Source organism: Macaca thibetana, chromosome 4, assembly GCF_024542745.1.
Source record: "Macaca thibetana thibetana isolate TM-01 chromosome 4, ASM2454274v1, whole genome shotgun sequence".
NCBI lineage: Eukaryota > Metazoa > Chordata > Mammalia > Primates > Cercopithecidae > Macaca > Macaca thibetana.
The window spans coordinates 102540608-102559490 of NC_065581.1; the positions used below are offsets into that span (position 1 = coordinate 102540608).

The window sequence follows — 18883 nt, forward strand, 5'->3', positions numbered from 1 at the left end:
ACCCTCTCTAAAATATTATTTATTTTGCATTAACTAGAAGATAATGTAATTAGCTTAGCATCTGTCCTTATCGGGATGCCAGTACGTCTGACAGGATTTCTGGGTCTGGGAATTCTCAGCATAGTAAATTGTGCAGCTGAAAAGTTTTTGTGCTTGATGATAGTGCTGGTATGATAGAGATGATGGAAGAGAACAACATTTAATATGAGCCATCTCCAGAATCTGTAACTGGCTGGTTCTATGCTTATCATGATATGTAAGGCTTTGGCAAGCAAACACAGGCTGTTCTTTTCCTAAGTACTGAGGGCCACTCTACTGACTATGTTAATCTAGCCAGTTCCCATTGGTCTAATAACCCTTGCCTGTGACAGTTTGCAACATTATGCCTTTTTTATTTTAAAGACAGGATCTGGCTATGTTGCCCACGCTGGTCTCCAACTCCTGACCCCAAGCTGACTTCCTGCCTCAGCCTCCTGAGTCCCTAGGATTGCAAGTATGATGCCACTATGCCCGGCTGCACCATTAAATCTAAATAGTTACAGACCAAAAGGGTCAGCTTCTCCTTCACGCTCTTCATGTGCAATACTCACGGGATATTTTCACACTACGTGCAGAAAGTACAGCTAATCTCAATCTACAGAGAAAATGCTAAAGGCAACAGTTTCATTCCATTTTCCCTCATTTTAGGGAATAGTACTAGAAGAAAAAAAATCAGATGAACTGACAAGATGTGGTAGAATGGAAGGTCTTGGGAAATCAATTAATAGACCAAAATAATACTTTTTAAATGAAGTTTCTGGGAATAATTATCTGTGTCTGATAAAATAACTCACCAGTGATGCCATTGGATTCCTGCTGTAGGTCACAGTACCACAGTCGGTTTACTGGATCACATCCCTCCCTTATTGATAACAAGACATAGCGGCCATCATCAGATAACTAAAAAAGAAAAAAAAAAATAGTGCAGGGGGCTAATTAGAATATATTTGTGTGAGAACATTATTGAATATTAAGTTAAAAAGTTAAGGTTAATTTCCAAAGGCAGTGTCTCTGCCCCAAACTCATGATCTGATAAGTTATCTGAATAAAAAAATGAACATCAATTTTATCTTATTTCACCCATAATCATAGTTTAACAAAACATAGTGAATTATTTTAGTTGAAAATATCAGCAGAGGTAACTGAAAGTCGTAACTTCAATGTAATTTTTATTTTAATTTCTAGTCTATTCTTTAAACTGAAAATATGTAAAATCCATCATTTTGAATATAATATCCTTGACTTTAAAGTTTTCTCATGGGTTGCATAATTTAAAGTTCGTTGTTCTCAGTAAGAATTAGCAAAATGGGGCCAGATGCGGTGGTTCACGCTTGTAATCCCAGCACTTTGGGAGGCCGAGTGGGGGTGGATCACCTGAGGTCAGTAGTTCAAGATCAGACTGGCCAATGTGGTGAAACCCTGTCTCTACTAAAAATATAAAAATTAGCCACGTGTGGTGGTGGGCGCCTGTAATCCCAGCTACTTGGGAGACTGAGGCAGAAGAATTGTTTGAACCCAGGAGACAGAGGTTGCAGTGAGCTGACACAGTGCCACTGCACTCCAGCCTGGGTGACAGAGTGAGATTTCATCTCCAAAAAAAAAAAAGAAAAAAGAAAGAAAGAAAAGAAAAGAATTAGCAAAATGGGTATAGATGCAAGAAATTCACTATGGTCCACACTGGTCACACTGACAAGTTTCTACTGAATAACTGCTTATGCATATTTTTAGTCCCTTCTACCACAAGATCTCAGAAATGAAAGGCCTATGCTCAGAGACTTTCCTTGTTAGTATAAACAGCAAAAAGAATCCTAATAATCTAATACAAACAATATATTATTGTTTGAGTTGACAAAATTGATACATGGTATCAAACTACACATATTCTTTTGCAACTAATTTTTTTCATTCAATGTAAGTTTTATCATTAGTCCATGTTGGTATGTGCAAATCTAGTTCATTCATTTTAACTGCTGTACAGTATTACAATCTAGAAATATACCACCATTAGTTGATCCATCATCCTATCCATAAACATCTATATTATTTGTTTTCTTACTATTACAAATAATTGTTTAGAAAATTTCTGGAACATTATTTGTGACCTAAAATGCTTCCCAGTATATATAACTAGAAGTAAAATTGCTCAGTGGTAGGACAGGCACATATTCAACTTTATGAGATGTTGCCAAATTATTCTCCAAAGTGGTGGTACCAACTTACAATCTTACTTAGCAGTACTGTATGAGAGTTCCTGTTTTTCCATATCCTTATTATAAGAGTTAATTTTATATGTCAACCTGATTAGGCCACAGTGCCAAGATATTTGGATGTTAGTTTAGATGTTTCTGTGAAGTTTTTGTTTGTTTGTTTTTTGTTGTTTTTTTTTAAGATAAGATTACATTTAAGTGAGCAGATTTAGAGTAAAGCAGATCACCTTCCATAATGTGGGTGGGACTCATCCAATCAGTTCATGGCCTTGACAGAACACTGACCTCTGCTGAACAGGAGGGATTCAGCCAGCCAACAGCCTTTGGACTCAACTATAACTCTTCCTTGAGTCTCCAGTCTGTGGGCTTACCCTGCAGGGTTAGGACTTGCCAAGACTCCACAATCACATGAGCCAATTCCTTAAACAAATCCTCTCTATGTATATATATACATATACACACATCCTGTTAGCTCTTTTTCTCTGGTAAACCCTGACTAATAGCTCTTATTCTTTCATTTGCTCCTTCAATAAACATTTGCTAAGCAGCTATTTTGTGCAAGACATTTTTCTAGGTGTTAAAGATACATCGATAAACAAATCAGGAAAAAAAGTTACATCTATTAAGAGAGAGGAACACATAAATATGGAATTATGTAGTATATTATGATAAATGCCATGGAAAACATGAACAGGTCTGAGTAAGGGAGACAGGATATGGTGGGTGGGTTGTAGTATTTTTTTTTTTTTGCGACGGAGTTTCACTCTCGTTGCCCAGGCTGGAGTGCAGTGGCACTCCAACCTGCAATCTCTGCCTCCTGGGTTCCAGCGATTCTCCTGCCTCAGTCTCCTGAGTAGCTGGGATTACAGACGACCACCACCACGCCCAGCTAATTTTTGTATTTTTAGTAGAGGTGGAGTTTCACCAAGTTGGTCAGTCTGGTCTTGAACTTCTGACCTCAGGTGATCCACCCACCTTGGCCTCCCAAAGTGCTAGGATTATAGGCGTGAGCCACTGCGCCCAGCTGAGGCTATAGTTTTAAATATGGCAATCAAGGTAAACCCCATTAAGAAGGCATCTTTCCACTGTTTTCTGACTTGCACTGTTTCCACTGGAAAGTTGGTGTCATTTCTTATCTTTCTTTCCCTATATGTAATGTGTGTTTTCTCCTCTGGCTGCTTTTAGTATTTTGTTATCTTCGGCTTTCTGAATATTGATTATTCTGTAATGGGCTTTGATGTAGTAACCTGCTTGAGATTAATTGAGCTTCTTGAATCTGTGGATTTCTGTATTTTATCAAATTTGTAACATTTTTGGCCATTTGTTCCTCATGTATATATTTTTTGTCTCCTCACCCCTATTTTAGAACTTCAAATATATACTGTTACATAACTTGGTAGTATTCCACAGGTCAATGAAACTGTGTTCATTTTTGTTTTAGTTTCTGTGGTTTAGTTTCGATTGTCCTGTCTTCAACTTTTGCATTTTCTTTTATACATCTAAACTGCTATAAACAGATACTTTTTCATTTCAGAGTTTCATTTTTTACTTCTAGAAGAGTATGTGGTTCATTTTTATATTTTCTATTTCTTTGTTCCTTACAGTAACAGTAAAGATTTCTAAAAAGTATTTTTTTACGATAGCTTTTTATAAGTCCTTATATGTTAATTCTACTCTGTTATTTCTGGATCTGTTTCTATTGACTGTTTTTCCTCTTGGCTATAAGTCACATTTTTTTTTTTTTTGCTTCTTCTTTAATAACTTTATTTATTTATTTTTTTAACTGGATTCTGGACTTTTGAATGTTGTCTGGATTTATTTTCTGGTCTGTCTGTAAAACATTTTGTGGCAGTTAATTTGTTGCCAGATCAGCTTGATCCATTCTAGACTTGTTTTCAAAGGTTTGTTGGGTAAGGTATATAGCCCTACTGCTAAGGCATGGCCTCTCTGAGGTCTAACTGAATACCCTGGGTGTTCACAAAGTCTTTCCCCTCTGACCTGTCAGAATGTGAATGTCTCCCAGCTGTTTTAAACCTTTGGGAGTTGTCAGCTTACAGCCCCCTAGTAGTTCTTAGCTTGAATCATAAAGTCTTAGTCAGTGTACACGCTGCTTAACAGCCGAAAACATGAGGGGATTCCAAGGCAGATATCTGAAACTCTTAGTGGGCAGTTTCCTCCTTTTGTTACTCTGCCCTGCAAATTCCAGTGTCTTCAGTCTCTGATTTCCAATCTTTGGATCCTTAGCTCAGTGAGACTACAATATTCTGAGCTCCTCCTCCTTGTGCCAGAGGCCAAAAAATACCTCCAGGCAGAAAGCCGGGGCAACTGTAGGACTTACCTCTTTCCTGGATCAGTCTGGGGTGGCCTATTGATCAATATCTGAAAACAGTTGCTTTGTCTATTTTGCATAGTTTCCTAGCTGTGTACAGCAAGAGGACTAGTCCAGTACCAGTTATACCACCATGTCCAGAAGCAAAAATCTATCATTATGTCTTAAACAAGTCTCTTGCAAATGAATACAATTTGAACACATCTAGTCTTTAAAATCCAATCTAAAAATCTGTATTCCATATCCATTAATTTTTATTGCTGAGGTACTGGCTTCCACATTTTAAATTTTGAACCTTTTATTTATCTTGCTTTCCCCAGTGTCTTTCCTCTTTGTATTATATTTTTCCTTCTTTGATTTGGGAATTACACATTCTATTATCCTTAAGCTTTTAATATACATGGCTAACTGTTCAGAATTTTGGTTCCACCTTATTTTTAAGCCATCCTATATTAAGATTATCCACAACTTCACAATTACAATCTTATTAATATAATTGAAAGTAGCATCATTAATACTACTTCAAACTTTTGTTCTCTTGTTCTTTAAATAAAGACAGACTACAGCATAGTGTTTAAAGTCACTTTACATCAATCATAAATGATGGCTAATTCAGTTGTAGTGCTTCAGTCATCAGAAAGATAGAGCAGTAAAATTCACTGCAAGAACCATACCAAACCTTCAATGACAGCTGTCTCAAGCACATCTAATGAGTTTTTCTCAGCATTTCTGGCTGTGCTAAATAGCTGTAGCAGTTTATGCTTAATCTAAAGCAGGAAGTCCCAAGGTACATTGCTGTTATAATGCCAATTAAGTCAGTCCTCTTCATTATAATTCTCTTCATCACAATCCGGAGTTGTTCCACAGCCACTAAAATTTGCTAAACTGAAAACAACGTTGAATTTTCAAATGCTCAAAGTCTCAAGCCTCAAAATCATTTGTAAGTCACTGTTGCCCCAAAATGTACAGACTAAAAATATACCTTCTTCCACTTAAATTTAAACAACACACACTTAATGACAGCCCCACACTCAGATTATTTCAAGGCAATTTAAAAGATGAATTTTGGAAATCATTGGGAGGGGAAGACATAAATCCTGTTGATGTGGAGGGCATGTGACTATCAACAGAATAAAGTTATTTTACTAAAAGCCAGATTTAAAATAAGAAAAGTAGAAAAGAAGGCAAGCCAAGAGCCCATCAGGCCTTCATGGAACAGTTTGAATTCTGGTTCAACAATACTGGTTTTCTTTTTTTTTCTTTAAGCGATATGATACCCCAGCTAGAATAATTGTGCTCTCCAGAAGCAATTAATCTGATTTGCAAACACTGATTTTTTCTTTTGCAAAAACTGTAATAATATTAGCCTGACCAATTATGAAATAATTCCTAAATTTACAAATTCCTAAATTTGTGCTTTCATGGCTTCCTTCTATTTTAAATCTATATTATTTTAAGCAAATTTTCCTTAAGTAAAAATGACTTACCTTCATAAAAATCTACCATTTATGTAAATAAAACATTAGCAAAAACAAAATTAAAAGAATTACTACAAATGAAACATTTACATTACCCATATTAAATCTATTACTTGTATTCCTAACAATAACAATAAACATCAAGGCTAAAACTCTTTACCATTTTTATTAGTCAATTTTCAATATGTAGGTTACTTTGACAGTCTACTTCTGCAAAGTCATCTGTTGAATTATATTTAGAGTACTGGTTCAATATAATTAGAAAATGTTGAAAGAGAAGAAAGTACTAACATTTGCATTGATAAATGTATTTGGAAAGAGGAAAAAATCTAGATGTAGAGAGAGCATGGTATTCTACAGATGGGCTAAATAACATTTGGTCATTCACTGGTACTACACCTTTCATTTTCCATAAGCAGACAGAAACCTGGGAGGTTATAAAAAAAACAAAGCCAAAAGCCACAACCCCACGCTCCTTCTCTGGTGGCTGGCAGAAAGGCATGTCTCCTGAAGGTGGGAGGAGCACTCATCTCCAGGCTTCAGGGAGTAATTCACTCTTCCCCTTTGCCTTGGCTACTGTTTCTTGGCAAAGTTTCCTCAAATTTAACTTCTCTTTCCACCAGAGTAGAATCAAGGTCCTCAATGAAAGGGGAAAGTCACTCAGCTTGCTTTGGTTAAGGGTACTTGGATATGCCACTCGTCATTGTAAAATGGATCTTCTGGGTGGTCCAGCCCAGTTCTCCAAAAGAGCCAACTACCACAGCCTCAAGGGCAAAAGCCTTTTCATAAAAGTGTATTCCTGTGCCCAGGGTGGATGAGGCTGGACACAGCTACTATCACCAGAAGTGGGTGATCTTAATAGGAAAATCTCGGTCAACTTCCCATCCCCAGCCAACTTCTCATCTTCCCTACCAAAGACACAATTTAACATGTGCCATTAACCACTGCAGTTCACTATTCAGGGCAGCCACAGCTGGGGTGTGTATTCCACCACCATTTATCAAGGGTCTACCAAGTGCTGGCTGCTGAACCAGGCTCAGGCACACACAGATCAATAGGCTAGAACCTTCAAGAACTCATGCTCAGGTGGGAGAGACAGATACACTGAAAGATACAGACACACACAGAAAGAGCCATGTTGTAGAACATTAACAGCAAGAAGTACAATGTATGATGGGAATGGGTGACGGGGCATCTACAGGGTGGTGAGCTGGACGGAAAAAATGAATTCTGAGAAGGCTTTGAGGAAGTGATGACCCCTAAGTGATTATTAAAGAAGTAGAATTCCCCTAGTTTCTTGAAATTGTCCATGCTTAAAATTCAAAGGCTACCCTGGTTTATGTTATCTGGTACAGAGAGCTACGTCTAACATATACTCAAGTACATACATTCGTTCTCAAGTGTGTATCTCACTGACAGACATCAGCATGTGTAGTGGGTGCTGTGCTGGGCTGCCCTCTAGGGCTGAAGCCCTCATTTCCCAGCTGATGGGTGTTGGGAGCAGACAGCTCTCAGATGAGAATCTCTCCAGGCCTCATCCTTAAGTTGAAGATGCACCTCTTCCAAGATCATACATTCTTTTGGGTTCATCCACATATGACAACCGGTTAATGTAGGTTTATAAAGGCCTGGACCCTCTCCCTCCTGTTAGGACAATGCTGAAGGGCTCACCGAGCTTGAGGGTTCCTGCAGGATTGCCTGACTCCTCTGTGATGATTGCGTCACAGTTCAAGTCCTCCCTCTGCTGCCGTCGTTCGTCACACAGGCAGAGATTTTGAAAGCTCTCCCAGCAAACTTCCAGGACACAAATTTCTATCTCAGAGTCTGCTTCCCAGGGAAGCTGATCTGTGACAACATGTAAGGCATCGCTAATATCCTGTAAATATGCAGTGTGTACAACACAGCCCACAGCTACTCTTCTTCCACTCAGTGTCCTTGCCAGGCTCAACAAACAGTTCAGTTCTCCCTGCCTGAAGTCTGAATCAACTAGAAACAGAACAAGAGTCAACAGATGGAGAACCGAGATCTCAACTTTACAGCTGAATAAGTACACACTTAAGAATGTGGCTTAGTGCTGTGAGTCAGTTAATCTGTGAACTCCCAACCTCTCTCATGTCTAGTCATTGAGAAACCAAGATTCAGTGAAATTTCTCGGCAGGAAGGTCAGAAGAATGGGGAAAGAAGTGTTCCCCTTTCATCTTGGTGGTTTCTTACCCTGGCATATTTTATGCTAGCCTGAGGAAAACTGTAAGTTTTGGCTTCTACTTTTGAAGAGGGAACCCAATAACAGCTATCATACTAATTTACATTTATCAAAAGGTAGGACATCAAGTATGGGGGTATTGCATTTTATAGTTTCATTAAAGAAGACACATTAATTCATTAACAATTCTACTTGTGTATACTGTGGTACTAGGCTACACCAAGGAAGTCAAAGAAAACTCTCACTAGACGTAGTTCAAATTGTTAGAGTATGTATTTTATACTTTACTCCATTAGGTTCACATGTACTTGTCTGATAAACGCATAATTTGGACAACTTAGCATATTCAGGAAAATAACTCCTACAAAAATCACAGAATTTAGAAAGATAAGTAGCAACCAGAGTATTTTTAAGGGAATCTAGTCCCAAATAAATGTTTTTACAAAATGTCTTCAGTTAATGCCTTACCTAGGTAAGGTATGTATTTTATACTTTACTCCAGTAGGTTCACATGTACTTGTCTGATAAACGCATAATTTGGACAACTTAGCATATTCAGGAAAATAACTCCTACAAAAATCACAGAATTTAGAAAGATAAGTAGCAACCAGAGTATTTTTAAGGGAATCTAGTCCCAAATAAATGTTTTTACAAAATGTCTTCAGTTAATGCCTTACCTAGGTAAGGTAAGATGCCTTACCTAGGCATCTGAGTGATGTGATTCACTCAGACCAGAGTCTTGATCAAGCTATTCCATTTCACAAGGTCATCGGCTCTACCACTGGGTCATCTGAAGGCTTTGCACACACACATACATATATACACATATGTACACACCATATATATATAAGTCTTCAGGATAAGTATGAAATAGATACTAATATCTCAATATGGCAGTTTCTCTGGAAAATGGGTATATATTTTAAACAATAAACCTCTGTTATTAATATTAAAATGAATCTGGCTATTTTCAGTCTCAACACCATACAACGCAAAGAATACCTGAGCTTTCCAAATGACCAAAATAAACAAGCCTTTCTTCATATTGAGACAATTAACAGAAAAGCATTTGTTTTAAATTCCCAACAATTTAACTATGTATGAAGTAATCTGTCCTTAAAAACAACAGAACACAAAACCTAATATTTATATATATATAGAATATGTGGACTTACATCAAACATATTTTCAAAGAAAAACTCAAAAGTCATTTTATGCTAGAGCAACTACACTCCAGTTGTGTGGTGTTGTATTAATAAGGAAATTTTCATGGCCATGAAATTTCTTTACTATATTTAATTTTTTTCCCTTGGAACCTAACAAAGAAAAGGCGAAGAAAGTTTTTCCATTATTTGAATCTACATGCACTTTCAAACTGAGGAAGGTATTTTCTTTTATATGTCATAATAAAAGAATTAGTTGCATGTAAAAAAAGTATTCTAAAAAGCAGTGACACTTGAAATTGTCCTGGAAATGAACAAAAGGAGTGAAAATGGATCTTAATAGCTTTGAGAGTTAATCATGCTATTCTCAGAGCAGAAGACTTTATCAAATTTATTTTATATAAATCTTTTGAATTCCTTTCACAGTAGTTGTGAATCATAGCAACATCCCTTTAACATTATTTTTCTAACACTTAGGAAAACTTTTAAAACTAACCACCTACAATGATGACTTTTCATATATGAAACTCATTTATGGATTTGTAATAAAAATAAGAGGCAATGCCAGTAACAGACATACAGGGGAGGCATAAGCACAGGTGAGTATGCATTAATAATTTTAACAAATAAAGTTACCCAGTTTTCCCAGTACAGTGTGGTTCTACAACAATAGAAGACAAAAAGAAATCAATCTAAATACTATATGATGTGTTGCTTGGTATGCCAGAAACAGATAAAACAGAAAATTCTAAGAAAACAAAACACATACAAAATAAATAATGATATTTTGACATGATATAGGCACTACTGTTTCTAAGTTGTTTGGTTGATAGATTTGGTTATTCAACAATCTACTGTTTGGGTCAGGTGTGGTGGCTCACGCCTGTAATCCTAGCACTTTGGGAGGCCGAGACGGGCGAATCATTTGAGGTGAGGAGTTCAAGACCAATCTGGCCTACATGGGGAAATCCCGTCTCTACTAAAAATACGAAAATTAGCTGGGTGTGGTAGCGCATGCCTGTAATCCCAACTACTCGGGAGGCTGAGGCACGAGAATCGCTTGAACCCAGGTGGTGGAGGTTGCAGGGTGCCAAGATCACAACACTGCACTCCAGCCTGGGCAACACAGTGAGACTCCATCTCGCAAAAAAAAAAGTATCTACGGTTTGTCTTATTTTCTCCCTTGCTGAGCAAAACAAGTGTTCTGTAAGAAAAGTGACATATCAACAAATCCAACATGTCTACTAAAAATGACGCTCTCCTGCAGGATTGTTTTATTTATAAACGGTAGCACAGCCTTCTTGCTTTACTCACATCCAGGTCTCTAGCTTGGCTTTCTGACTTTTCTGCCTTCTCAACCATGCTGCTGAGATTTTCCTGTGTGCTAATCAGCATGGTAAATATTATCATGTAAGGCAGTGCTAAGGAAAGGAAGCAGTGGTGGACAGAAGGCAAGCGCTAAGTACTTGGGGAATAAATATGCACTGTGCCAACTGGGAGGAGGGCTGCTGAGCAGTTACTGGTCCAAGTCAAAAACAGCCAACCAGCAAGGGGCAGAGAAGGCCGAGATCCCCCACCAGGAACACCAGTGGAGTTTTCTATGTCTGTTCTGGAAGGTGAGACCCTGCTGATCTTCACGTGCATGAACTTCCGCAGGGGACATAGGAAGAGTAAGGAAATTAACATTGACTGCATACCTACTATAAGTCAAGCATCAGGCAACACACTTTATATGTTAATATATGTGTAATATATATGTTTTAATTACTAGGGATCACAGGTGAACATATAAAAATGGCTTATGGAGATATGTGACAGATATTAAGATTCAGGATTACTTTTGGAAAAAAAAAAAACTTTTCAAGAATTAGGTATAACAGAATTAGGTTCTCAATATAGGATTTAGCGAGATAATCACAAAGAAGCTGGGCATTTTCTCCTTAATCCTTTCTAAAGGGATGATGCATTTTCACAATCTTCATTCTAGAGCACCCTCTGCTGGGAACACTGCCACAAAATGTATGATTTCTTTAGGATTTTTTTCTCCCCAAATGCTAACAATTCACTTTAAAACAGAGCTTTGTGGGTTTTTTTTTTTTTTCTTGTCCAACAGAACCTGAAAATTTCTACCCTGCCATGAAACTGTCCTTCAGGTAAAGCCTCACAGTCTATATTAAATAACTGGCATCTCTGTCCATCAAAGCCCAATGCCAGCTGTTTCATGTTACACCCCAGGGGCACAAGGGAGCTCTTGTTCCTGAGCCCAGCATTTTGGACATGTGCAGGAGGGACTGAGTGTAGAAGGCTTCCCGAGGTCCTTGGCTGTAAGTGAGGAGGGCAGTGAACACAGCTTGTACTTCCAGGACAGAGTAACCCAGGGATATGCCTTCCCCTGGAGCAAGAGGTACCCAGGAAGCTACTAGGAAGACAGCTGGCCTCGAGTCATCTTGAAAGGTCCCTGATGAAAAAGGGTGGAGGAAGGAAAGGCAGAGAAGTCTGAATCTCGAGGGAATGCTTCTAAGATCAAAAGCTTTGGGGGCAGGCAGGTGGTGCAAAAGGGCAGCCAGAGAGTTTATAACCCACATCAGGGAACAGCAAAGTACAGAGGTTCCTAAAATCGAGGGGCTCTCTCTAAAAAAGGATGGCATAAGGAGAGCTGGAATCTGGACACACATCCTCACTGCAAGCAGCCAAGAGAGGCCGACAATGACCAACAAACAATTCCCAATAAGCAAAACTCCCATTTCTCTTGTCTTACTCCTCCTCCCTGCATGGCTACTGGGAAAACTAACAGGATGAATATGCAAGGAGAGGGGCTTGGCAAACTTGAGCTGGGTAGAAGGTGAAAGCATGTAAATTGGAGAGAGCAATATTTTGTTTTGGACTGCAATGAACCTTTAATAGCAGGTCCAATACCCATAAGTGTCCAGGAAGCAAGGAGTTCTGCCGGGTTGAAGGCAGTCATCCCGGGAAGACATGCTGTCACAGCGTGACGGAGGGCAACAGTGGGGAAACTAAAGCTGCTTCCTGATTGGAACTTCCTGAGATCTGCCTGATCAAGGCAAGACAGACCTGTCCATGCAGGAAGGCAGAGGAGGTATCTGTGAAGAAGGAAGATGAGTCACGAGGAGATAGCATCTAGGATATAAAGAGAAGTTCTCAGTGAACTTGGACTGCGGCAGTCGAAGGGGAGGTGGACGGCAGCAAGCCAGAGAAATCCGCACACGTCCATAAGCACATCCAGTCTCTGCCCACAGGGTTCCTCCACCCACACCCGCGAAGCCTGCATCCTGCCCTATGTCCTGCTTCTCTCACACCCAGCAGCTAAGTTCTCTCCCAGGAGGCTAAGAGATGCTGTGATAAATCCTCTGTCCAGTTTCAGAGCTGAAAAAGCCCTGGAGGAAACAAAGGAAATGACCTTGAACAGATTAATTTGCCCAAGGCCACAGAGAGAACTAGAATAAAAATTTCTGTTCCAGTACACTCCTCTCACTCTAACACTGGCTCTCTCATCATAGACACTGTAAAATGCATTATCTAAATACTAGGTTCTATGACTGTACTAAAAGCAAGTACTTTTATAATAAAGCAACAATTGCAGCACATGCCTTTGGTACATGGTTATAAAGAGGACTACAGCTGAGCATGGTGGCTCATGCCTGTAATTCCAGCACTTTGGGAGACCAAGATGGGCGGATCACTTGAGGTCAGGAGTTTGAGACCACCCTGGCCAACATGGTAAAATCCTGTCTCTACTAAAAATACAAAACTTAGCCAGGAATGGTGGCACAAGCCTGTAATCCCAGCTACTCGGGAGGCTGAGGAGAAAGAATTGCTTGAACTTGGGAAGCAGAGGTTGTAGTGAGCCGAAATCATGCCACTGCACTCGGCCTGGGTGACAGAGTGAGATTCCATTTATTGCTTTTCTTTAAGATGCAAATCACTAAATAAAGGCTGTTAAGAAACTGCTTCATTTCCAGTGAATAGCCTGAGTGCTAATGTGTCCACCAGTCATGGGTGCTTCTGATCCAGCTAGTCCTGCAGTACATCCGCTTCTTGGACTCCCCTGGCTTTATCACACTTCTTGAAGGACATAAGAAATTTCCACCTCAAGATTTTTTTCATGATCTAGATTTTTCTGAGTGAAGACTTGGAACTGGACCATCAATTCAGGTTGGACCTGAGGCTTCTGAGGTGTCACGCCAGCAGAACTCTAGAGTTCATGTTTAAGTGACAAGAGTACTCCTCCATGTAGCCAGATGGTCCTTTCGCTCAGAAGGAGATCACACACAGCTGGGTTGGGAAAGGAGGAAGGAAGCAGCACTCACCTAGCCAGCCAGACCTGCCTGACCAGCCTTGGTAACTGGTGGGATGACACCACTCACAAGACCACCCAAGTTCTGGAACACTGCTTGAGGGAAGTCTGCGCCCACTTTTTGTTTACGGAGCCCACTAAGTTTTCTTACAGACTTCCTCTACATAATTCACTAAATAGGGCCCTGATCCAATAAAGATCAAATATAAAGGACTCACTTTATATTGTTCCTTTAGCTTTTTTTTTTTTTTTTTTTTTTAACAACTTCATTTATTACTTCTGTAAAGTAGAGTTGCATCCCTTTATTTATTGCTATTACTCTTAGGCTGGGCATGGTGGCTCATGCCTATAATCCAGGACTTTGGGAGGCTGAGGCCGGCGGATCACCTGAAATCAGGAGTTTGAGACCAGCCTGGCCAACATGGTGAAACCCTGTCTCCACTAAAAATATAAACATTATCCTGGCGTGGTGGTCCACGCCTGTGTAATCCCAGCTACTCGCGAGGGTGAGGCAGGAAAATTGCTTGAACCCGGGAGGCGGAGGTTGGAGTGAGCTGAGATTGAGCCACCGCACTCTAGCCTGGGTGACAGAGCAAGACTCCATCTCAAAAAAAAAAAAAAAAAAATTAAAAATAAATACAGTTGTTACTCAATTTTTGTGTGCCCTTTCCTCTTGATCAGGGAAACAGTGTACATAGTGGTTAAGAAGATATAGGCTGTGGCCCTAACAGACCCAGCAGGCAATTCCAGCATGAACTTGCAAGATAATTACCCTAGTAGGTATTTGATTTTCTTTATGTATTCCTTCCTTCTCAAACTGTAGTAAAGATTATACCAGATGAGTTACGCAGAGTGTACATCTATTGAAAGAATGGTAGAAGAATCATCTAACCTATTTAAATTTGCTTTTTTTATTTGCCTAGCTAGCAGAAGTGACTATACATATGTTTAATGCATGTGATCTATTTCCATTCTATTTGTAAACACTAGCTGCTCACAGCAGCATTACTCATAACAATACTGTGGAAAGCAACCCTAGAGCCCAAGGATGAATGGATAAACAAACGGTGTACACACATACATTGGAATATTGTTCAGCGTTAAAAAGGAGGGAAACTAACACACGCTACAAGATGGTTGAAGCTTGAAGATGTTATGCCAAATGAAGTAAGCCAGTCACAAAAAGACAAATACTGTAAGATGACATGTATATGAGGTACCCAGAGCAGTCAAATACAAAGGGACAGAAAGTAGAATGGTGGCTGCCAGGTGATGGCAGTGGTGGGTGGAGAGGGGTGGGGTAAATGGAGAGTTATTGTTCACAAGGTGGAGTTTCTGTTTTGCAAGATGAGAAAGTTCTGAGGATCGATGATAACAGTTGTACAACAATGTCAATGAACTTAATGCCACTGAACTTGTAAGTTCACTTAAAGTACACTTCACTTAAGTACAACTTGTAAGTTATACACTCAAAAATGGTTATAATGGTCAATTTTATGAGATTACACATCACCTAATATTTTGGTAGCATATTTATCTTAATTGTATTTCACTCAGATGAAGGTAAAAAATGTATATTATTTTATATCTATGGTACGCAGAAGCCCTATGTATGAGGAGAAGATGTAGTAGATAGAAAACTTAGCAGAAACAATCTCCAAATAGATCTCAGAAAAGCCATTAAAAACAAATATGTGAGAAAAAAGACAATAGTAAATGCACAAGAAAGGCTGGTAGAGTGGGAAGTTAGATGGGAAGAAAAGGCATAAAAAACGGACACATTTTAAGGTAACAAAATGTTCTACAAATTTATTTTTAACACGTTCTACTAAAATCTGGCAAACTTTTTCTATAAAGGTCTAGACAGTCCATATTTTCAGCTCTGTGAACCATATGGACTTCTGTGGCAATCACTCAACTCTGCAGTTATAATTTGAAAGCAGGTAAAAATGGGTGTGGTTGTGCTGCAAAAAAACTCCATTTACAAAAACAGGCAGCAGGCCAGATCCAACCCAGTGGCAGTTTTTTATTGACCCCTGGTCTAGAAAATCCAAATAAATAAAAGGACAATTTGGAATACAGAAGATCAATTCCCATGGAATAATATACCATAGATTCCTGTTTCATCCCCCAACGAAGTAGACCTAGGAACAAAAGTTAAAATTGAAAATGTGCCTTTCCTGACAAACTGCTAACTGTTTTTCAATAGAAGAGGTGTCTCGATGAGCTAAAAAGTTTGTAGTACATTCCTCATTCCCACTAAAAATGGAATACATCCCACCCATATTAAAACATTCAGAATGCTTCTCTAACAAGAAATATTTCTTAGCACACAGGAATGAACTAACCAGAGTCAAAATTTTACTCCAAGTACCCCTAAGTTTCTTCACAGCTGATTCTCAAAATACAGACTAAATTCTAGGCCAGTAACTTAAAAACCTATCACACTTCAAGAGGTTGGTTCCTGTCAAGACCCCCAAGAAATACATGAATATTGATGAGAAAATGTCTAAAAGATACTTATTTTAATGTAAAAACAAGTGAACAATATGCATGAAAAGAGCACAGTTGTGTAAAACAGGGAAAGACACACACACTGTCTTTTCCCCATATTCTCACTTGTATGTACAAAGAAAATGTAATACTACACTCACCTCCGAGAAGCAGGATTCTGAGTTTTGAAAGGTTCATGTTTTACCTTACTAGGTACTTTTATAGTTTTTACTATAAGTAAAATTACTTTTTTACCCTCAAAGTATTACTTTTAATATTAAGAGTAATAGGTTGAGATTGCAGTTAAAAGGTTTATCACCTCCATTATTAAGAGTCAATCTGAATACCAATATTTTTAACAAAAGAATATTCACTCATGGGACTTCTACCATCCATAAAAGTCACCACATAATAAGCATATTTATACACACATCCACGAAACACAGTCTTTGAGGGTAAAATTTCACAGCTGTACAATACCTCAGCTCCACCCATCCATTTAGGTTCATCAGGAAACTCAGCACACAAAATATCTTCTGACTGATCAGTTCCCAAGACATGGTAGTAGAGCTTTTGGTGGAGATTGGTGGATGTCTCTGTGCCTGAAGGAGTTAAAAATGTACATTGAAATGCACTTGGTAATTTTAAGAAAATCAATTCCACCATATTGCAGAATGCTAGAAACATTTAAAAAGTTAAGTAGCTGGCTGCAGGATGCAAGGTTAACACACAGAAATCAATTACTTTCCTATATACCAGCAATGAGCAAGTAGATTTTGAAATTAAAAACAATACATTAGCACCTCCAAAAATGAAATATTTAGGTATAAATCTAACAAAATATGTGTAAGATCTATCTAAGGAAAACTGCAAAATTCTGATGAAAGAAGTAGAAGAACTAAATAAATGAAGAGCTAGTCCATGCTCATGGCTAGGAAGACTCAATATTGTCAAGGTATCAGTTCTTACCATTTTTGTCTATGGATTTAATGAAATCCCAAAATCCCAGAAACATATTTTGTGGATTGACAAACTGATTCTAAAGTTTATATGCAAAGGCAAAATATACTGACTAGCCAACACAATACAGAAGGAGAACAAAGTTGGAGGACTGGCACCTAACTTCAAGATTTATTATAAAGCTACAGTGATCAAGATAATATGGTATTAGCAAAACAACAGACAAAAAGATCAATGGAACAGAAGAGAGAGCCCAGTAGCCTTTTTAAAAAATGGTGCTGGGACAACCAGACATCCACAGGCAAATATGAATCCAGACAAGCTCTTACACCCTTCACAGAAATTAACTCAAAATGGATCACAGACCTGAATGTAAAACATAAAACTATAAAATTCCTAAATATTACAAAGAACTCAGCAATAAGAAAACAAAAATCTGATTAAAAACTAGGCCAAAGGCCTTGACAAACATCTGACCAAAGATATACAGATGGCAAATAATCATATGGAAAGATGCTCCACATTATATATCATTAGGGAAATGCAAATTAAAACAATCAGATATGGCCAGGCGTGGTGGCTCACACTTGTAATCCCAGCACTTTGGGAGGCCAAGGCAGGTGGATCACCTGAGGTCAGGAGTTCGAGACCAGCCTGACCAACACGGTGAAATCCCGTCTCTACTAAAAATACAAAAATTAGCCAGGTGTGGTGGCATGCACCTGTAGTCCCAGCTATTTGGGAGTCTGAGATAGGAGAATTGCTTGAACCCAGAAGACAGAGGTTGCCATGAGCCAAGATCACACCACTGCACTCCAGCCTGGGTGACAGAGTGAGACTCCATCTCAAAAAAAAAAAAAAAAAAAATCAGATATAACTACACGCCTGTAAGAATGACCAGAATTCAGAACCCCGGTAGCACCAAACGCTGTCCAGGGTGTGGAACAAGAGGAACTCTCATTCATTGCTGGCGGGAATGCAAAACGGTCTAGCCACTCTGGAAAAGTTTTGGAGGATTCTTATAAAACTGAACAGACTCTTAACAACATGATCCCACAATCATGCTCCTTTACCAAAGGAGTTGAAAACTTGTGTCCAAACAAAGACCTGCATACAGACTTTTTATAGAAGTTTTATTCATAAGTGCCAAAACTTGGAAGCAACTGAGCATTCTTTCTGTAGGTGAATGGATACACTGTGGCACATTCAAACAATGATTATTCAACACTAAAAAGAAAGGAGCCATCAAGCCGTGAAAAGGCATGTAGGGAACCTAAATGTATTATTAGTAAGTGAAAAAAGCCTTTCTGAAAAGGGTACATACTGTCTAATCCCAACTACAGTATGTTCTGGAAAAGACAAAACTATAAAGACAGTAAAAAGATCAGTGACTGCCAAAGATTGGGGAGAGAAAGGAATGAATCGTTGGAACACAAAGGATTTTTAGGACAAGTGAAACTACTCTGTATGATACTACAACACTGGATACATGTCGCTATACATTTGTTCAAACCTACAAAATGTACAACACCAAAATCAAACCCTAAAGTAAACTATGAACTTGGGTGATAATGATGTGTCAATGTAGATTTGCCAATGAAACACAAATGTACCACTCTGGTGGGGGATGTTCACAATAAGAGAGGTTACGAATATGTGGGGGCAGGAGGTACATGAGAAGTCTCTGTATTTTCTT

General features: G+C 38.7%; 1 protein-coding gene across 2 annotated transcripts in view; it reads right to left on the reverse strand.

Annotated features, from left to right (window-relative positions):
- The window catches only part of PREP (prolyl endopeptidase), a 134285-nt gene that overhangs the window by 83165 nt on the left and 32237 nt on the right, over window positions 1-18883 (reverse strand). For both annotated transcript variants that reach the window (XM_050786713.1, XM_050786714.1), the window contains exons 6-7: window positions 16708-16829; window positions 834-939 (exon numbers count right to left, since the gene is read on the reverse strand). In XM_050786713.1, the coding sequence (XP_050642670.1) occupies window positions 834-939; window positions 16708-16829 (228 nt within the window). The remainder of the gene's footprint in view (window positions 1-833; window positions 940-16707; window positions 16830-18883) is intronic.